General features: G+C 40.4%; 1 protein-coding gene across 1 annotated transcript in view; it reads right to left on the bottom strand.

The window, feature by feature from the left end:
- Nucleotides 1–22,206, bottom strand: part of LOC139709621 (polypeptide N-acetylgalactosaminyltransferase 13-like) — a 128,166-nt gene continuing 105,960 nt past the window's right edge. The window contains exons 9-12 of the mRNA XM_071621580.1: nt 8,482–8,621; nt 5,792–5,890; nt 1,119–1,259; nt 1–147 (exon numbers count right to left, since the gene is read on the bottom strand). Of these exons, the coding sequence (XP_071477681.1) occupies nt 1–147; nt 1,119–1,259; nt 5,792–5,890; nt 8,482–8,621 (527 nt within the window). The remainder of the gene's footprint in view (nt 148–1,118; nt 1,260–5,791; nt 5,891–8,481; nt 8,622–22,206) is intronic.

Below are 22,206 nucleotides of genomic sequence, written 5' to 3'. Positions count from 1 at the left end.
CTACCGGCCGCCGGCGGTCATGGAGATGTCCAGTAGTTCCCACTGTTGCCCCGCCGACCCATTGCACTTGCCCAGCGTGGGGACGTCCTTTCCTGGGTTGGCCTTCTCGAGGCAGTAGCCGCTGGGGCTGTGGACGAAGGTCTTGGTCTGAGTAAGCAAGGAAAAGAAGAGAAAGAACCATGTTTGACATTGTGGCTACTATGACATCAGCAATCATACAAAGCTTTGATATGATTTTGATTTGACAAGATCTTTGCATTTTTTTATCCATACAAACAGGAAGACACACAGTCTTTTACCCCATTTATACACAGCATTACTGCTAGAATCTCTGTTTGAACAGACAAAGAGGCTCTGAAGCACTCTAACATTATTCCCCCTGTTGAGACTAGGAAAGCTCAGGTTGATTTCAAACAGAGTTTGATTTTCAGCAGAGTTTTTCCTGTGTTAAAGTCTATGGCAGCATCATACCAACCTCAGTTTTCCGTTCTTACCAGAGTTTTATCAGGTTAAATGATGTATGTAACAGGCCCCTCAAGTGCTCCAAAGTCTGTAAATGGTCACCAATGTTTTGAGAACTCCAGAAATGGAATGCAGTGCATGCTGAACATAGAATTAATTTGTTTCAATTTCCCGCAAGTGCAAAGTTTTTTGTTTGTTTGGTTGTTTTTTTTTTGTTTTTTTTAACTACTGTTATGCCTCCCTCTCAACCACTTTGTGTCTTGTCTCGACCGAGTGGCGACGTTCTGTATGAACAAACTTAAAGAGGCTTAAGTCAAAAGTGCTTCAGGAGTACTCCTGTGCCCAAGTTTGTGTATACAATGTAGATGGGGTATTTGACACATCGTTACTGTACACAGGACTGTTACAAAGTGTGATAGGTATGTGGCATCTTGTGCAGCACTACACGATTTTGGAGAGCTAAATGATGCCCTTAGTGAGCGAATGAGCGGGAGGCATTGAGATTTACCAAAAAAAAAAAATTAAATGTTATTATAAACTGCAGTGCCCAGAAAATGATGTGTGCTTCCATCTTTGTGGGACGCACTCATATATTATGGGAATCATGTAACATCACAGAAGAACCATCGGTAGATCGTTGGCCCATCCCGTCTCACCTCTTCCTTGTAAATCCACTCCTGGTTGCCGTGTTTGCCGTGGCACTTGATCATCGTCACATCCTTGTAGTGTGAGTTCGCCGAGGCATCCAGGCAAAGATCATCGTGTTTAATCTCATTCTGTTTGGTGATGGCAAATATCTGCAGGATGATATATTGGAGAGACAAATATATCATATTATAAAATGCTGAATTCAGCTATAATAAGGGAGCACTGTATGGAAAATGTGTATTGAGCATTGTCAGCAGTAAAGCATAGATTGAATGGGATAGAATATTGTTGGGAACATTAAGGAGACACAACTTTGTCTCCTTTAGGCCTCATGTCTCCTTTAATAATATAGCATTTACGAGCCATGTAGTGTCATATTATTCATACAGTCATCAAGTCAAGTTGAGGATGGTGGATGCAGGGTTTGCAACAAGGCGAAGGGCTCACTAGAGCACATTTTGTCAGCATGTGGAGGTCTATTACAGGCCTATACATGGAGGCATAACCAGGTGTTGAAGGAGATGGCGGAGGTGGCGAGGGTGGCAGTGGAGGCAAGGAAGAAGAGTGGGCCTCCTAGGGTGAGGGGAATCCGGTTTGTGAAGGAGGGGGTGAGATGCAGTGTGAGAAGGAAGGGTCAGAGGGATGATGGTGGTGGGATCTTAGCAGCGGGGGATGATTGGGAGGTGCGGGTGGATGAGGGAAACCGTACAGTGCCAGAGGAGGTGGTAGTAACTGCCCTTCGGCTGGACATGGTGCTGGTGGCTAGGTCTGTGCACAGGTTAGCAATGGTGGAGCTGACTGTGCCATGGGAGACAAGGATGGATGAGGCAAGGGAAAGAAAGCTGGATAGGTATGCTGAGTTGAGGGAGGAGTGTGAGAAAAGGGGGTGGAGAGCAGAGGTGCATACTGTGGAGGTGGGGTGCAGGGGATATGCTGGACGATCGGTAAGGAGGTGGGTCAGAGGGATGGGAATAGGTGGTAGGGACGGGGAAAGGTGGATCAGGAGAATTTGTGGGGCAGCAGAGACAGGATCTGCATGGATAGTAGGGAAGGCCTGGGGGGTGGTGGGAATAGGGGGGGTGTAGAGAGAGTGTGTCTGGAGTGAGGAGAGGTGATTTTTTTTTTTGTCTTGTTTTGTGATGTTTTGCTTTGTTTTGTTTTGTTTTGTTTTGTTTTGTTTTGTTCTTCTTTGAAATGCCATGGGGGTGCTGTCAAGGGGATCCTAACGCAGCACCGGCCAGCCAGGGGGAGGTGTACAGCACTTAAATGGCCGAAACACTGGTGATCCCTGGTGTGCTGCTGACGACCCATGGCATTTGCGGAGTTAACATCCTTCCGATTATTATCTTGCTAGCATTTACTAGCCATGTAGTGTCATATTATTCATACAGTCATCAAGTCAAGTTTGAGCTATTTTGGATGACTGTCATGGGCGGCTGGCCACAAGAAGGAAATAGAATATTAGCCTCCTTGCAAAATGTCATGCCATGCAAATTAATTAAATGAAGACCTTTTACACCAGTGGCTGCTAGACATCACCATCAGTTCATGTAACATCAGGCACAATGAAGGAGGGAAAGACAAAACGAAGTAGAATAGGGGAAAAACAGGTTAAATAAGTACAAAAAGATTTAAGAAAAATAGAAGGGAAACCAGGTGAACAAGGAGCAGATCCTGAAGAAATGGACGGAAGTAAAACATGCAAATATCACAGAAACAGAGGGAAAAAAACCTTTATTTTCTTGTTGTTGTTTTTTCCCTAACATGTGGGTCTATTCTCGCATATTTCAGGCATCACTACACCTCAGCAATGATACAATGGTAAGCCTAGGAAAATGAGATTCTTTGCTGTCTCATAAAAGAGAAAAAAATATGAAGGGAGATTCAAATTGAATGCATTCTGATTTTGCTGTTTCAGTAGGGCATTTGAGTAGAAATGAAAACAAAAAAAATGTAATCCAAAGTTTTCTCTGAATAAAGCAAAGACATACATGTAGCAAATACAAAAAAAGAAAGAAAAAGAGACAAAAAATGGAAAAATTTTGAAAAAGAGAATGAGAACTCTAACAGCTCACAATCCTTTAATTCTATGTTAATTGTTTTTTTGTGTGTGTTTTGCTTGCACTTTTAATGAGACAGCAATCAGATGTGTACGCATGAGCACTTCAGCAGGAGGAATCTCATTCAGCAACCTGTAATATATTTGCCATAAGATGGCGCCCTTAGACATTCAGCACAATCGCAAGTTCACCAACCGAAGGAGGTTGGCATCATCCATACGAGAGCTCCACAGTAATTCTACATCACAGAATGCTGTTTATCCCAGTGTGAACGCAACCCGAGAATCGGAACAGTGAGGGTATTGCATGTCATTTTCCATGCACTTTCCCATGCATGTATCGCTACAAATGACAACACTTTTTGCAAACTTCTGATACAATGAAATGCTACTTTATGTCCAACATTCATGAATTAAGTAGGAAAAAAAACATACAGAGAGGAGAATTTCCAATGAAATTTAACATGAAATAGGAAAGTCATGAAATTTAGGTTTTCATATTTTTATATTAAACAATCACATAACGTAAACAAACACGTATCAGCATTCTCTCATTTGTCTACTTCAATCATGTATCAGCATTCTCTCGTTTCTCATATCCTGTGCTCCAAACGTTAAGATGTGCTCAGTTTGAGTTCAATGAGAGACACCACTCCGAATTTTCATTCAAGCTACGCCGCTACCATGCCAACATGCATTTTCCATGCTCTGTAAAATTCATGCTTGCGTCCCCGACACTCTAAAACGCTCATTACCGCAGTGTTAGTGAAGCGAGCTTGTCCAATGGACTGTAATAGACAGAGAACAACATGAGATACAGACATTGTGACACACTGGAATACACAAAGCCAGTGGAGTAGCATCCCAAGGAGTTTGATTCCAGCTGAAATGCACACACCATGCAAAGTATGGTAAACCAAAATAATTCAGCACCCCTTTTCAACAACAACAAAAAATGATCGTTTTGCCTCATTTCAAAACCTGGCAAAAAAGTTCACTTCAAACTATAGCTACCGTACTTAACACAGTGTCTATATATATCTTATGTATACATGTATATATAGGAACACATATACATATATAATTATACAAAAATATTTTGCCAAAAATCTCATGACTAACACTACGACATGAACACTATGGTAGTGTGAATAGACAATAAACTGCACTCACCACCTTGTTCTGTAAAGTTGATTGTTTGAACTAAAATTAAGTGCCCCATCAAGATAATGTAAGCATGTTCTGACTCTGTCTTTGTACAGAACTGTTTTGCCTCTTATCTATTTCAAAGGTAGAATGATTTGTGGTTGTCTTGTTCAGGACTGCTACTCACAAACAAACAAACAAACAAACAAACAAACAAACAAACAAACAAACACAAAAACAAAGTTTGGTGGTGGCAAGTATTCTCCTAATAAGGTTTTGTGTGTCTGTGTGTGTGTGTGTTTGTTTGTCCTCTGGCTACCAACTTTCTCAAATCAAAATCAAGGATATTCCAAAGAGCAATCTGGAAGATATTTGTCTATCATTTCCAACTCAACGGGCCAAAGTAAAACCTATATCAAGGAGGCTTGTGTACCATCAAAAACCACTAGACTTCAGCACCCAATTTAACAACAACAACAAAAACAACAACAACAACAACAACAACAACAACAGTAGCAGCAGCAGCAACAACAACAACAGCAACAGCAGCAGCAGCAGCAACAACAACAACAGCAGCAGCAGCAGCAACCAACAGCAGCAGCAACAACGAGAACAACAGCAACAGCAGTAACAGCAGCAACAGCAACGACAACAGCAGCAACAGCAGCAACAGCAGCAGCAGCAGCAGCACCTGCAGCAACATGACAACAAATAGTGCAAGCAGAAAGAATTGATGCCTTTACAGTAATGAAGTGCATCACGCTTTAAAAGTTATGTTTACACACAAATGTAACTTATCTTGTGTTGAAGAGAAATGTGGTTAAAAGTCTACAAAATTATTTCCCCTTCTGAGTGTTGATATGAAATAGTGTCTCCTTGCATCGCTATTCATCCTTACAGTGTTTCTTTTTCCACTCTCAAGGAGTGTAGTCCCATGCATGTATATGTGTGTAAAGTTTATTGGGCGATTCACAGATTTTGAATCCTCTCATGACTTTCACTATCTTCACATACAGGCCACACCAAGATTCTGCAGTCTCTTTTCTTGACAAAACCCTGCAGTTAATACACTGAAAATTACAGTTGTTGCCAGGACAGGAGGAGAAATTTCAGCTTTCTGGGAGAATACTGTAAAAGTGGGTATTTTTCGCGCAAGTAATTTTTCGCGCGAGTAATTTTTCGCGCTGGGCCAGGTGAGATTAGTTTCACATGTTTTTAATTCTAATGAAATCAAGATGTGAGCTTGCTGGAACATACAATAAGCAAAAATATTCCTGTGCTCTTATTTTCGCGCTAGTTTCTGGTTGCGTGAAATGCGCGAAAATTTCAACACCACAAAAAAATGTCCACTTTTCCAGTATGTTAGAATCAGGGTGACTTGGCAGCTCTGTGCATCAGTCGATCCTCCTCCTCCTCCTCCTCCTCCTGGAAGAGACGGGAGAATGTAAGGATGCGGGGAAAGGATGCGGTCCTTACCTGGTTTCCTCCCTGTCCGTGGCAGGAGAAGATTCCCACCTTCTCGTTCTCCTTCCTCCCCATGTTGTCAAGGCACTTGTGCGACTCTACGTTGCGGATCTGCAGACGGGGTTATGAGATGGCATTAGGAGGGGGAAAAAAAGAAATGGAGACATAATGAAATTGGACCATGTTTTCCTTACACATCAGTGCTTGTTTGATAATCCATTAAAAGAAGGTTGCTTTCATTTTGTTAATGCCTTCATTTCTTTTATTTATCTTACTTAATGTCTTTCTTGTTCCCCATGATTCATGACAGCAATAGTCAAGGCTGGTCTTGTCCTAATCCTGCTTATTTCAATCAATATTCTTCATTAACATTCTAGACGAGCGTGCACACTGCATGACACAAGGAACATTTTTCTGCCATGTCTTGAAGAAAACAAAATGGCATTTACAAGTATAACAGTCAAATCAAAATTAAGATATAAGAGGAAAATATATAGACTCATCATGCCTTTGTATATCATGATGAGAGGTGAAAACAATTCCTATTGTAGATCAAGTGTTTTCTCCTGCACATAAAAGAACAAAAAGTGGGGTGGGGGAATACCATAAATTCAGGGCAGCTAACCCACAATTGAAAGGTGACCATTAAACTGACCGGTGAATTTGCCACTAGCGCTGCTCGGCACCACAGCTCAGTAACTCTATAACTGGCCTCCCTTTAGCAAGCAGTGAAAGGGAACACCTCCTATAGCAGAGTTAAAGGTGTTGCCAATTTGCCCAATTTATAATTGCACAGGTTTTCTTTCGTACATTTTCTGTGTGTGGGTGGGGGTTTTGAGGGGTGGGGGTAGGGGGTTGAGTAGGTGGGGGTGGGGGGTTGAGTAGGTGGGGGAGGTTGAGCAGGGGATGGGGCAAAGAAGGAGTAAGTGGTGAAGGGCAGGAGAGGTTGATGCTAATTCTGATGGGTTGTCCTGGTGATGGAGGATGTTTTTAATGAATTCTCCATGACTGATTGCTTACAGCCTATTTTGTAATTGTGGAGAGTTGATGAGTAGATCATGTGACAAGACACCAACAAAACATCAGGTGACCAGGAGAACAGGATGCAGCAATGTGCAGTAGGAGTAAGTGCAACGCTAAGCCTGTGTCAGTGTTTGAATGAACGTCTTCTGTAAATATTCCTCGAAGCAACTGATTTCCGGGAATTTGTAATTAAGTGACTGGAAAGACGGTCACTACTAACATCAATAGCTGACTTAGAAATCCCATCAAATATCATGAGTATTGTCTGGAATATAGTGCACATAGAAATACAGTACCTGTTAGATAGAATTTGAATATAATGAATCTGAATCTTCCAAAAAAGAAATTCAACATGGTTCTGTATCATAAAGTGTCATAATACCAATGCAACAGAATTACTTATGCTTTTATGCAGTGTGTGAAAAAAAAATCAAAGCACATAAAAGGGTCTAATCGTTTTGATCATGGAAATGAATATTTGTGTGACACAGGAAAAATAAATACCGTCTCGACAAACGATATAGTATTGTGCCAAAGTGCTGTCTAAAGAAAATAATCACGGACAAGGGGACTCGTAGCACAAGGAAAGAAGGAGCTCGGGATGAAACAGCAGGGAATCAAAGAAAACAAGGAAGAAGAACAAGAATATCAAGAAGAAGAACATGGTTGTGAATGAAAACAGAAGTAAAGAGGATATGGAATGCTAAGGAAGTAAGGACATACAAATAATATGAAGGCTGGAGGTATGATGTTTTAGCACAGGAAACACTTGTTATGATACACAGAAAAATAACCACAAATACTCGGGAATGCGAGGCAAGTCAAGCTTAACATGGAAACAAAGTTTTGTCTTTCTATAATGGCCAATCCCTCTCGGAAATATTGTGACAAATAATAGATGCTCCTGATACCACAAACAAACAGAATTCTGGAAAATGTGTGTACAAGGGTTTTAATACACAAAGTACATTTTCACTTGTTCCGAACATGCCCCACCTAAAAAATCATTCCGCTCAAGTTTTCTTCATGAACACTTTGTGTACATAAACTTGGTCAGGTCCTGTACATACAAAATTGTACATGTATTATGGGGGGATTTTAAAATCTGGTACAATATGGGTTCCATGACATTTGCCCCTATGATCTTTTTTTTTAATTTTATTTATTTTTTTTTGTTTTTGCACACTAGGCCAAACATAAATTCTACCCTCAAACATAAACCTTAACGCTACTCCTAATCCTCACATCAAACAAAACCTAAAACCCTCCAACAACCCTAACCCTAAGTCCTTGGAGAAAATAAGATCGCAACAATTGTGGCAGGAGCAAATGTCATGTAACTGAGTTTAATAAGGAAAGAGGGGAGGAGCAAGTTGCTGAGAGTTATGTGTGCTTTTTTTTTTTTTTTTGTTGCCGAGGAAACATATGATGGGTGAGCAGTGCTGGCAATGCAGAATGTCAAGATTTAAAATATCGAGGAGAAAATTGTGGGTTTGATATAAAGATCAAGTTTATTGGATCTCCATTTCTTTTTTCTAAACACTCAAACAAACACTAGAAAGTCATATAACACCTAGCTGTTCATACAATGTCAGTTTGGAATGTGTGATGTGAGAACATGACAGAAAAATACAAGGGAATGTGTCTGCTGCCCTCAGTGGCCAGACACTGGTACTCACCTCTCCTATAGCCTTAAAGTCTAGTCTAAACTGCGACTCGGGATAGATATTGTCTAGGTACCACTCGAAGCTATGGCAGTTTAGCCGATCTCGTAGCTTCTTGCGCTGACTGACGTCACCGTACTCCGTTTTTCTTACACCTGTATGCACAGAGTGGGGTAGGGGTGGAGTGGGGGAGGGGTGGAGTGTGGGAGGGGTAGAGGAGTGGTGGGAAGGAACAGAGGAGGACAGATATTGCTGTTAAGTCTGACAGGACCAACATCTTAACATGCTATTCACATCATACATTATACATATCATAGACGGGACTGAAGGAGTTAATTGAGGGGGGAAATCATTGAGGGATATGTGACATATACAGAGGCAAGGGGGCAGTACATGTATATTCAGTATATTGCACACTTGGTTTGGCACAATCCACGGCTGCCGGCTGGCCTTTTGCATGTCCATGTCCTGGCATTACAAAGAAATCATGATGTTTTTAATTACAATGAAATACAATGTATGTGTGAAAGGCAGAATCAGCATGTCTTTTATCTGGAACAGAATACTCAGACATGCAAATAGATTCAAAGTGAATGGTCTCAATAACAGATAATGCGATATAAATACTGTATGAGTAATAACGATAATGGTGACAGTAATATGATACATGAAAAAAAAAATAAAACTGAGAACAATATCAATGACACAGATAATACCACTACTAGTACTGATTAGATGTATGTATAGACTATAAAAACAACTGGATTGATACCAGCACACCTGTGAAGGACAAATGCAGTTGAATGGGGGAGAGACAGAGAGAGACGAAGGGAGAGAAAGAGAGAGAGGAATACTGCCTAGAAAAAAAAAAAGAAATTCAATATTCAGAAAAAAATATCAAACTTCAGGATGCAATGACTTAACTTAACTGATTACAAGACAGTCTGGGAAAATTGAATATTTTTTATCTTTCACTGTATACCAGTATATAGGCATACACACACAAGTTACATTGTACTCACGCTCGAATGGAGAGTAAGAAGAGAAGATTAATCAGAAACATGATATTCATATCAAATTCTTGAAGCCGAGTGAAATGCATCAGTCTCTAGTGGGATAAGAGAGGAAAGAGAGAGAGCGAGAGAGAGAGAGAGAAAAAAAAAAGTAGAACCCATAATTTGACGAAAGAGTGATGGAGTGCATTCAATTTTAAGAATGGACGACTGCCAATTCTTTCTGCTTGTCAAGCCCAAAGCTGATCTGCCCTCATCAGCACAAAAAAAAAAAAGGCTCTCCTCGGAGGTAAAGAAAGTGAGCGGGAAACATTTGCCTTCCCATGTTCCTGGAGAATCCAAATCAACATCGTGGCAGGTTCGGGCTGTGCCGCCTCGTCAAAACTGACATGGCTACAATACATCTGGACCCGACGTCACATATTGACGAAGGCACGGGGTCTGCAGGGCAGATAAGGAGAATAGTTCATCACTGACAAGAGAAAAAAAATTAAGATGCTAAAGAAAGAGAGATTAAGACAGAAAGACAGACAGAGATGGAGAGAACGAGAAAGTGTATGTTTATGTGTACGTCAGTCTTTGTCATGAACAGCAAGTGCACACACTCAGACAAACGAAACCTTGTCCATTTTTAAGAGAACTTTTGTTTCAAGAAAAAGAAAGCAACAAACTCTTGGTCTATTTTTTCATTATTGAAGGCTATTCAATGACAAAAACACAAAGCAACTTTACTATAAAACTGTGACAATGGTCACTAATGACTAAGACAAATCGTATCTACGCATTGCTAGACTAAGGCTGCGCTTTTAAAAATGTTCTGAGGCAGAATCACGATCTTAAACGCATTTGAGGCATTTTCAGGGGTTAGATAAACGCAACAGTGTTTTCAAATGCATTTAGAAACAGCATTTTGAAACGCCTCTCAAAGGGCGTTTTGAAACACGTTTGAGACCATGATCGCCATTCTGTGAGTAGATAAATGCAATGCCGTCTTGAAACATGTTTATATCTCAAGGTTAAATCCCAGCTGCTTCCGGTTGTGCTCTCTACTCATTATTTGTTTGTGACTGATGAGGCATGTTTGCTGGTACGCAGTTGACCTTTACTTCCCGGGTCGCAAAGTAGCTGCGCAGTGACAACACTTGAATCACCGATTGTGGGGGGGGGGGGGGGGGGTAGATAAACGTGGCACCCCCAGAACAGCGTTTCAAACCATGTTTGCAAACATCATTCCAAATGTGTTTTGAAACGTGATTCTGTCTCTCAAGTTAGATAAACACAACCTAAGAATGAGTGTGTATGTGTGAGAGAGCTCCAAATCCAGCTCAAGCTCAATGGCAATAGTATGCATGTTTCTTGAACATTTACTGACAAAAGTGGGACTCCTGCCTACAATAAAAAATTTACATAATAAGGTAAGAAATCTGTCAAAGTGTTCATGGAAGACCTTTCCCATCAGCGATGTGGAGGTGGGTGTGTTTATGACATCCAAGAAAACTGCAGGATTAGGCATACAGGGATATTTATGGGCAAGATGCAAACATAAATGGCACACCAAAATCATTTTATCAGAGGCAATACTTCAAAATAGGAACTAAATCTTGAAGTCAGGTTTATAACCTGAGCAACGTCTATTTTTCAGGTGATATACTGTGCAGTTTGAAATTGTACTTTCATCACACACAGCTACAGTGTGTGACCCTAGCGTAGATCTGTACAGTATCTACCCAGTCCCAATAGTAGGAGTGTTATTACTACTGTATCAGGTGTTTCATGCTCGATATCCTCGCAGAAATCTCAACATCTTGTCACTTCGGCAAGTCAATTTTCCACGAGACTCTCAAATTCCCAAACCGAGGTCTTCTGAGCAGAGGGTTTTTGAAGGTTGGGGGGGGGGGTGAAGAGGGAGAGGGGAACAGAGAGCTTGAATACAAAAATACAGAAATCAAACCAAAGGAATAGATGTCAAGGAGAAGAGGTTGATGAGGAATAAAGCAGTAAACACAACTCTCAAAGTTGTCACTGTTGCATGTAGCTGAAGAGGCAAGCGAGGGCTCACTTTCAGATGAAGTGGACGGTGCAAACCATCGTTCCACTCGGAATGAAGAGTCCTCGACTTTCCAACTCCCACGTTCACTCACACTTTTGATTCTGACCCAACGTTGCGGTTTCCTTCATTTTCAACTTCTAAGCACGTTCCCCCATTTGCCACACAAGCTCAGTCAATGGCCTTGTCTGAGATGCTCTTATGAATGATTATTGATTTCAGTACTTAGGGAGATGATAACATAATGATAAAGTCCCTATCATTGTAATTTCAAGAATGCCTTAATGTTAGTGTTTAAAGAACCAGGGCCCATGTGCATATAAGATGTTAGGATAGCAACTCTTGCTGGAATGGCAATTCTCAGGAAGCTGGATTATCGCCGTTACCATGACAATTGCCATTCCAGCAAAAGTTGTCATTGTATCAACTTTTTTAGGAAATGGGGCCCAGGTGTGTATACCTTTGCTTTCTTCTCTTTTTGATTCAACATCGTTTTACAGCAGACAAATGTCAAACCAGGTATCTGTTTATGTGGGTGGTGCATCATTGTCAGAACACCCACTGCACCTATGGGAGAATGTTCAGTAAAATTGACCTTGCTTTCGACATGGATGGCAGCAGGCATCTTGATTCTGAAAGGGAGATCTTCACGTGAGAGACAGAAAAGAGAGAGAGAGGGAGAGGGAGAGAGGGGGGAAAGCTCTAGAATGACAAATGCAATTGGTGCAGAACGTAGACATCACCATTTCACCAGCTGTTCTCGGCAAATTTGGAGCTCAGCTGCACAGCTACAGTCCAATCATGGAGAAATCCACAATAATGTTCTGAAATAAATTGCTGTAAATGTACTTGGCTCCAATTTTCCTGCAAATCAGTCATGATTCCCACCCATTTGACACATCAAAAAAGAATGGGAAAAAAAAAAATCTATCGTAATTTTTGACTGTCACGACCAAGGTATATGGATATGGGGAGGAAGGCACGGGAATTCATTACATCGCCCCCACGCACATGCACGCAGTTCACTGTAATCACCATAGTTCCATGGAAGAGGGTTAAGATTGATGTGATTCCACGTCATTCCTCACCTCCCAACTATGTAAAGAGTAGAGACATGTTACCAAAAAAATACATGAAAGTATGCAGAAAATGCACTCCCGGCAAATCGCTTGGCCCACATGGTTTCATTTCTAACATCAAAGGAATGCACTCTGGCAGGGTCAAAGGTTAAGTTCTGGATTTCTCTTTCCAACTAGGGAATGTATGCATTGTCCAATGTACATCATGACTTCATTGGTTGAAAAACAGTACGATGCTTGTGGAAAAAAGAACAAAAAAATTTAATCGAGATTAAATACATATATGCTGATCTTGTTCTAGGAAACGCACAAATCTGTGAATTCTTCTCAGCCTATCCCCCCCCCCCTTTATTTCCCCCACACACCTCTTACTGGCTTGCTCATTAATTATCCAGCTACATTTCCTCTACTGAAATGATATTAATGAAAATTATCACTTGCACTGTGCATCATGTGGCTACAACCAATATCAATATGGTAACAATATGGTAAACTTTAGAATTCCAGAAATGTTTCATTTTCACATATGATTTCAAACAAGTGACATTCTGTTTTGTACATATGGTGACAACCAATATCAGTGCTTGCTGAAAACATGGGGGAAACTTTGAAATTCCATAAAATTTCTTACTTTTAATGAACTAAGATAAACATTTTATTCCGCATGAATGATTTCTTGTATCTGCATCAATGCATCACACATCATTTCACTTTCATGATGCACATTGTCCCTCATAGAAACTGAAAGCTTACAAGGATATTAATACTGTCTCTGAGTAGGAGTACTGTAAAGGTGGTTTCTTTCGCGTACAGATACTTTTGCGGTTTCCATCAATGCCGACTTTTTCGCGTGTGTTTAAAATCGCAGTCGGCAAAATCTCTGCATTCACAGTCGGCAAAAACTGTTTTATTTTGCACATAAAACCCAAACTATAATCCAATTATTCTTTTATCTATTAAATAGAAATTAGAATTAAAGGCAGGCTTACCTGAAATCCCGTCTCTCGAGTACACATGCTTGTACCTACTTTGCGCTGTAACGCTGTGTGTGTGTTGAGCATCAATACACTCAATGCGCGGAATCTCCATGTGTGCATGTGCACAATAGCGTTGTAACAAGCGGCGAGTTCAAAACATTTTCGCGTGATGTTAAATTCGCGGTTCAACCTCAAAGCGTGAAAATAAAATGAGCGTGAAAATAAAATGATCGCGAAAGAAACCACTTTTACGGTATACCGATTCAACCGCTGACATCAAGATTGACATGCAAGTGCAAAACTAACCCGTCGCCATGGCAACCACGAGCGTCGGCAACCACGAGTGTCAGCTACAACACAAGTGCAATGTACTTTCCGAATCCTTCCTTGCAAAGATTTTGCACAACTGAATACACACACATACATGCAGACAAGCTTTTAAATATATATGCAAGGAATGTGAAAAAAAAAAGGAGAAAAAGTAACAGAGAGCAACTCCGCAGCTTAAACTTCTTCACCTGTCCTGAATGATCTTACAGGTGGATCGGCCACAAAATGGCTATAAAAATTCCTGTCTGACATTATGGGCCCCATTGGCAAAGGGTGGGGCATGGAACGCCAGCCAGAAATGACATGCAGCCAAATAATCTGCTACTGTCCTATGCTCAACCTGGTTCTAGGGCGCCGTCAAGCTCGCCTTACTAAAATTCTATCATCATGAGTCATGAGTGGTAACGGGCAAGGACGACAGGAATAGTAGAAATTGATACAACATTGTAGGTACCAAGATCAGAGGTTGAGTGATTGTGAAATTAGACGTTATTATTGGCATCTCCGAGATGGCTCTCTTGGTATCATCACACAGGAAATGGAAATCGATACGAATTACAGCGTACGTAATCCCCTTTATTTAATTTTCAGCATAGCCAATCCACATTGCGTGCTGACAAAATCCCCGACTTCTGCTCGAAAGGTTAATTTGTTTTCTCTGCTGAATTCAATATCCCCCTGTGTGCCACATGAACCTGATTATACAATTCATTGTCAGAGAAAATCACAACAATACCAACAAAATTTACAATTTGTGCCATCTACAAACAATAATTTTTTCAACCATCAATATTTCGGGAACAGCCTAATAAATTGCAACCCGCCGACTCCATTGTTGTTTTCAATCGATGATTAATGCGTCCATAAAAACTTGACATGCGATCGACTGACTTCAAAGGGTACTTCTAGGTGCAAACAGAACGAGTGCTTTAAAGACCCCAAGTGGTACAAATAGTTTGGGGATACCATGCAATTGGGAAGAGCCTGACTAGGATGGTTCCATGACATTTGCTCCTGAAACGACTGCTCCCATGAAATATCTGCACGCTGAGCCAAACATAGATTCTACCTTACAAATATGACCCCTACCCTTATCCTAATCCTCACACCAAACTAAACCTAAAACCCTCTATCACAACCTTAACCCTAACCCCAAGTCCTTGGAAAAAATATTTAAAGACCGGAGCAAACTGTCACAGGAGCAAATGTCTTGTCACGGAGTTGGACATATATACTGGAATCCCTGTAACCTTTTGTATACAGCTTTATCACTCATCTCTACGTAAGTACACACACAGCCGAAAAATCTCAACTGGAGACATATTTAACCAATGAGCTTATGTTTCAATGCACTTATTCGCTGATGAGCAATTCTAATCCAGCAGGTCTGTGCTAGTTATGGCTTCTTTTTACTCTGGTGAGGAGCGAATGGAGAATGGATGCAATCACATCAACCTTGTCTCCCCACACTAAAATGCATATTTAAAATGCATATTATTTTGTAGATATTCCAAATGTTATTTAAACCTCACCACAAAATTCATCTCTTATAGACTGAGAGCTGCCACCACTACATGCTTCTTTTGTAGGCGCCGGCATTTGCTGATGATGCAGGTACCGTTAAATAGACTTACAGACAATCAGTCAGACAGACAGACAGACAGACAGACAGACAGACAGACAGACAGGCTTCAGAGTCGGAGACAGGCGATGAGAATTAATACTGGTATGCACTGGCATGGGTCTAGGGCAATCACCCCCTTGGAAATTACCCCAGAACCTCCCCTGACCCTAACCCTAACCCTAACTCTAACCCAAACTCTAACCCTAAACCTAACTTTAATCCTAATCTTTACACCAACCTTATCACTAACCAGTATTTAGCTGGAGGAGGGCGGGGAGGGGGGGGGGGGGGGTTATTGCCCTGATACAACCAGCACGCAATGTTCAATATCAAAACCTAAATGTGGGACCTCAGAGATCACAATGACGTTCCAGTTGGTTGCTAACTTAAGGATGAGCTGATTCTGCTACAACACTTATTTCCTATAGACACCTGCCCAAGTATACATGAGACTCGTCTTCAACGGGTTAAGCTGTTGGACATGGGGAATGCAGAGCTCAGTGGGACAATGACAGTGAATCCATCTCATATGGATGCTATCTTTTGGGGTTCCATCACACAGACCGCCCAGCAGAAAGTGCAGGGAGAGTGGTGATGCGCGCTCTGCGAAAGGAGAATGCGTGCATCGTACTTCAACGCTGGAATGCGAATCGAAAGAGCGGGTACGCCTGTCGCCATGGCAACGAGAGTTTACGACACTGACTGCAGGAAGAGTGATAAATGGTTGCTGACTGGCGGGTGATGCTTATAAATCTCTCTTTCTCTCTCTTTGGGTGACTGTCATCGTACTGGAGTGCAAGATTGACGACTCTTGCCCACTTCAAATTGAAAGCGATCACACTCTTTGATTTGTCGCGAGGAAAATGACGAACTTTCTCCAACTTTTAAAGGTTAGCGTTGAGCACTGCAGGGTCCCTCCCTATATTGGCTAAAATGGCTTTTAGTCGATTCAATCAATTTGCTTCTACATCTTGCGCAATCCATCTTTCGCAGCTAATGTGCGGAATGACTTCTGGCAGCTTGCGCTGGCCATTCCACACTGCAGCCAAGAGGAAACATATAAATGATCAGCGGTTGAGAAACATACCGGCATGGACGCCTAGAATATGAGGACGTAAAGGGCTTCCGGTCCTTTACTGACATTTTCACAGTTTATGCCTCAAGAAATAAGTCGAATCATGCAGCTACTGGAAATGGGGTACCATAAAGGAGTTAATAAAGGTAAAAGTACAAAACAGGAATACAGAACTAACCCTGTTTTTCTCTCATATACCTTAGCACGCCTATGAAATATTGCACAACGGAGAAATTTCTTCATGTTTCTTGCAAACTCCACCATTTATCATTTCCTCCTATTTTCTTTTTTAATCAATGAGTATTTCTACAAAAAGCTAAATGTAGTAATAGAACAAACTACGAAGGCAGAACTTAATCCAACCTAGCTCACAAACTACACACAGCTTGTCTAACGTTCAATCTTTCCATTCTGAAATCATTCTTTACGCCATTTATTGTAAAACGAGGCAATTTCATGTGCATTTTAATTTTGCAAATTTCGCGAATGTTGCCGCTCGCGAAAATGAACGCGAAAGTTCTTGCCTACACAATATATATTGGATGCTAGTGGTAAGTCGCGAGAATTTCATGCTGCGAGAAAGGCCATCGGCTCCAATTCACGAAATTTTTCTGCTGCAAATATATCGTGTTTTACAGTAGTTCAAGTTTATTCATACAACTTCTGACCTTGATGAGGTGTCATTGTCTTCGTGTCCTGGGGGTGGAGCAGTCACGACGAATGAGGACAGCAAATGGACACAGCGACTCTAGACGGTCATGGCCCATCCCGAGATATACAGCTCATTAGTATTCGCCTGCACACTCCTAGTGAGGCGATCATCAGCCCCCACAGGAATGGGGAGGGGGGGGGGGGGAGCTGGTGGAAGGGGGTTAGAGGTAAAAAGGGTGGGTTGGGGGTGGGGTAGGGAAGGCTGGTGGTGCGTGGGAGAGTGCAATGACCACTGGTGTCTGGTTCTTCTCCATCTCAGCGGCTAGAGGCTCCCTGAGGGTCATGCCATTTGCAGGCCCTGGGAGATGCTGGCACACAGGCGATTGTCTGCAATGCCTGTCCACGTTCACATTGCCAACTATTATTTGATTGTTGTGACACTTCCATAACAAATTTCTAATCTTGTTTCTTCATGATGCAGGTTTCTTAAAACACACTTCCGACTGTATCATGTTCAGAGTTTAATATGAAGTGCTTAGTAGCTGAATGCATCTCCCAGCAGCAAACCAGTATACATCAGTGAACATTCTGTGAAGTATTTATGTGTATGTCACCATCTCGATGGAATGTCAATTGAACATGGGTCACGCACCTGTCGATGCACGTACATAAATAGCCGTAATACAATGCACCATGGCAAAAGTGCATTAAAGGTCAAACTGAGCTCTAGTGTAAATCATCAATAGATGTATTTTTCATTAAAACTGTCCAAATTTCAAAAGCTCACCAGGAATGGGGGTAAGATTTAGCTGCCAAATGCCTTTAAATCAAGAGTGGCTTAACATACTTTTATAAGCACATTTCTGAGGACTATGATTCAAGTTTGCCATTAGACCTACACAAATTACTCAATTAGCATTACACTTGTTTCTAAACATGTTTACAAACAAGGTCTGTTGCTAATATGAAAGGGCTCTCTGAGATACAAGGGTTCAAGTCTAAAAGGAGACAGAGAGAGAGAGGAGAGGGTTTACAAGGGGGTTGGTTCTAGAGCTCTCAAAGTGGCGGCGATTGGGCCTCAGGGACATCGTGAGAGAGCTAACGTGATATTTGCATACTCTACTTCTTGGACTGCAAAAAAATTTGTTTGACGGTGACAATGTTAAAGAGCAAATTGTGCTTCATGTGCTTTTGAAAGAGAATCCATCCCAAACTATTATCTAAAAGCAGCTTTGAACCATACTTGCTCTCTATTTTCTGTATATAACCTGTTATTTTCTCATACAGATATTTTAACAAATGAGCAAGTCACAGACATATTTGCGAGATGTAGTTTTTCGTGAATTGACACCAAGGCTATTTTAAGTGCACTATTAGAGGACAAGTTCACCTTCATAGACATGTGGGTTGAGTGAATGCAGCAATATTAGTAGAACACATCAGTGAGAGTTTGAGGAAAATCGGACAATCTGTTCAAAAGTTATGAATTTTAGAAGTTTCTGTTCAGTCACGGCTGGATGAAAAGACTACTATAGCTTGTGATGTCACATGAGTACAACGATATAAAGAAAGAATAAAGAAAATTCAACATATTTCAATTTTTCTCGCATAACAAAAGAATACTCGACTTCTCTCTTTCAGAAGGCAGGGGGAATAATATTACCCTTCACATACGTCAGTAACAAGTCGAAGAAATGAGCACTTTATTCAAAAAGTAAAGTTTTGTGAAATTCTCTTTTTATTTTCCTTATATAGTTGTACGCATGTGACATCATACACTGTAGTAGTCTTCTCATCCGGCAGTGACTGCGCAGATACTTAAAATATTCATAACTTTTGAACGGATTGTCGGATTTTCTTCAAACTTTCACTGATGTGTTCTACTAGTATTGCTGCATGCTCTCAATCCTAATGTATATGAAAGTGGATTCGCGGTCCAACAGCAGTTCACAAAATTTGTGAAAATTAAACTCTTGCAAAAGTGACAGCTCATACAGTAGTCCAGTGAATGACAGTAATACTGTCCTACATGTAACTGTATTCCTCCCTCTCTACACAAAAACCCTACCCACTGGTGGCTATTTATTTCGAATGCAAGCTTCATTATCTGAATGAAGCAAATCACAATCAGCCCACTGTCATTGCCATATTCATATTTGTGCTTTCACTGTGCCCATATATCTTTACATTGCACTGCATCTCTTTGGTAAGGGCAGAGAACAAACAAAAGTCTCCCAGAAATGTGGGGATTTTCAGTTCTCGGAAAAATTCTACGGTATTGTAGGGAAAAAAAAAGTTGGGCTTCCCATCCACAGGCAAGTCATTGGTTGAAAACAGACAACAGTACACTCTTAAAGGCATAATTTACCATTTGCAGATGAAACAAAAACCTAGCATTTGTGCTTAAAAATAGTTCTAAAATGTTAATTAGGGATAGAAACAACCAATGTAAAAATTTGAGTCAGTATAATGGATGTTACGTATTGTTAAATATACAAAATGTGAACAATAGTTATATCAAAATGTTTCCAGACTAAACCGTCTACAGTTATGGTTTATTGAGATAAACAGTGATATCTCCTTACATTTTAGGATTTATTGCAAAATTTTTATATGGTAGGATGTTTTGTGAAACAACTGACCTACACATATGCATCAAATGTGATATCTCAAACATTTTCCAATCATTGCTCCCAAAGGTAAACAGGACCTTTAAGCATGAAAAGTTTTAACCCTATTTGTGCTTTGAATGCCAAATAACACAGAAAATCCTGTAGCATTGTACACTGCTGTCCAAAATCCCTGTTACAGGAAAAAAAAAAAAAGGCTTTAAACTGAAATTTACTCCTCTGTGGATTCAACAGGGAACTATTATTTTCACGATCGAGACATTCCAGCCCATAATATTTTAAGGATGAGAATCCAGGAATCAAGAGTACTTTACCCATGCAATCGCATGGAAATTAGATTTCAATGGCTCTCCCATTTACATGGTTCTGCACTGATTTAATTGGGACAATTTTATGAATTATGATAACACGGAAAGATATTTAATCGGCATCAATTTAAACAGTAGGGCATTTTCTCAGAACAGAAGAGTTTGACTACTCGAAATCTCGCCCCCAAACGAAAGACAATATAATGAAACTGGCACTGTTCAAGAAAAGTGTGTCATGGAGTCATATTACTGACACCACAAGAGCATCGTAAACCAGGTTTAGAGTGCATTTCCGCCACTACCGGCTTGGAAACTCTCCCGTGATAATATCTCAAATATCTGGGACCGCGCGTGAGGGAAAAAAAAAGTCCCTATGTCGTTCCAAGCTTGCAAGGAACAGAAACATCAATGAACTACGTACTTCATAGGCATGGCTTGTGGGCAAAAATTGCACAAGTCCAGTGTATTAAAGATCACGGACTGGACCGATCATGTGCTTGTTGTAGAAGGCATATCCGATGAAATGTCTTCTTTTTTTTTTGGGGGGGGGGGGTATTCACCAGGCAGACTTGGACAGAAAGAGAGAGAGAGAGAGAGAGAGAGAGAGAGAGAGAGAGAGAGAGAGAAATCGAGGAAAGGAAAATTTTATTTTCCTTGACGCTTTATGGAGAAGAAGAATGAACAACGAAAAAGGTAACTCGTTCCAATTTATAGTGCCTACATATATGTTGACTGGGTCAAACCACAAGCATACACCTGCAGAGTATCAAGTGAGTTGTGCCAGGTAAACAAAATATCTGATAACACGCTCAAGAGCCCTCATTTGGCAAAAGTGGTATCAAATTGATAAAATGTCTTGCCACCTTGCAACGTCTTTTTTTTTTTCAATGTACTCGTCAACTCAAGGACACATCGATATTGCAAATTTCAGGTTAAAATTAGGTTAAGTGGAGTTCAAGATGGATACCGCTAAAATCAGTTGTTCATGAATTTCCTTGTAAAGAGTCTGAGTGAAGTCTGAGATGCAACCAGAAAAATTATTGCAAATTTTCAATTTCTTTCCTGCACACATGATATAAGAAATCACATCACTTTTAAACCTGTAACATAAACAACAAAATTTCATTGAAAGCCAGGACGGTACCAAGCTCATTCTACATGGTAAAGAATATCAGGACAAAAAGTTTTAGCCCCGCATGCCTATATCTTCATCAATACCATTTTGTTTTGCATATCATTTTAATCACTGGCAACTTGAATATTCATACAACTACCCAATAAAGGTGGTATACATATATATTTTTTTTTCTTTGATTGACAGTGCAATGAATAATAATCAGATTCCTTGAATATATGACTAAATGACTATTATAAAGTTCCTGCTACTGATTGGCTAAATGTTCCAAATACTTTCAAGTACTGGATACACGTTGATCAAAACTCCTTTCTCACATAAAAGCTTCACCAGGAGTTATCCTACTTTTTACTTTATCTCAGGTCATCACATTTTTAAAAGTTTACAAAACTAACAAATAACTCATGAAAGGTTTTTTTTTAAACTAAAGTAGATCACAATGTTACACTCCTAATCAAACTTCCTAGAGCAAAAGCAAAGGCAGACATTCACTCCACTTTAAAAAAAAAATTGCCTTTGTTGCAAGGCACACTTCAAGATAACGGCACACAAATTGAACTCTTTTTTGTGTCTAGAGAATGAACTTGTTTTAAAAGTAGTGAAAAAGGCCGATATAAAAAACATATCAGGAATAATAAATGCATTATCAGTGGGAGTTGACAAATTTTTCTTTTCTTCTTGAGACTTTCAAGCTTCTTTTCCTACTCCTTCAATTTGTCCTTTTCCCCATGAGCAACATTTTTGTTATTGACGAGAAAATCACACCTACTTTGAGCAATTTGTGTTCTTGTGAAATGCACATAAAAGGCAAAGAAAAAAAACTGTGAATATTATCCAAAATGCAGACATTAGAAAAACACTAATATCCTAG

Source organism: Diadema antillarum, unplaced genomic scaffold (assembly GCF_040938485.1).
Source record: "Diadema antillarum isolate AM-2024a unplaced genomic scaffold, OU_Dant_1.0 seq00001455_RagTag, whole genome shotgun sequence".
NCBI lineage: Eukaryota > Metazoa > Echinodermata > Echinoidea > Diadematoida > Diadematidae > Diadema > Diadema antillarum.
This window is presented reverse-complemented; position numbering and strand designations above follow the sequence as displayed.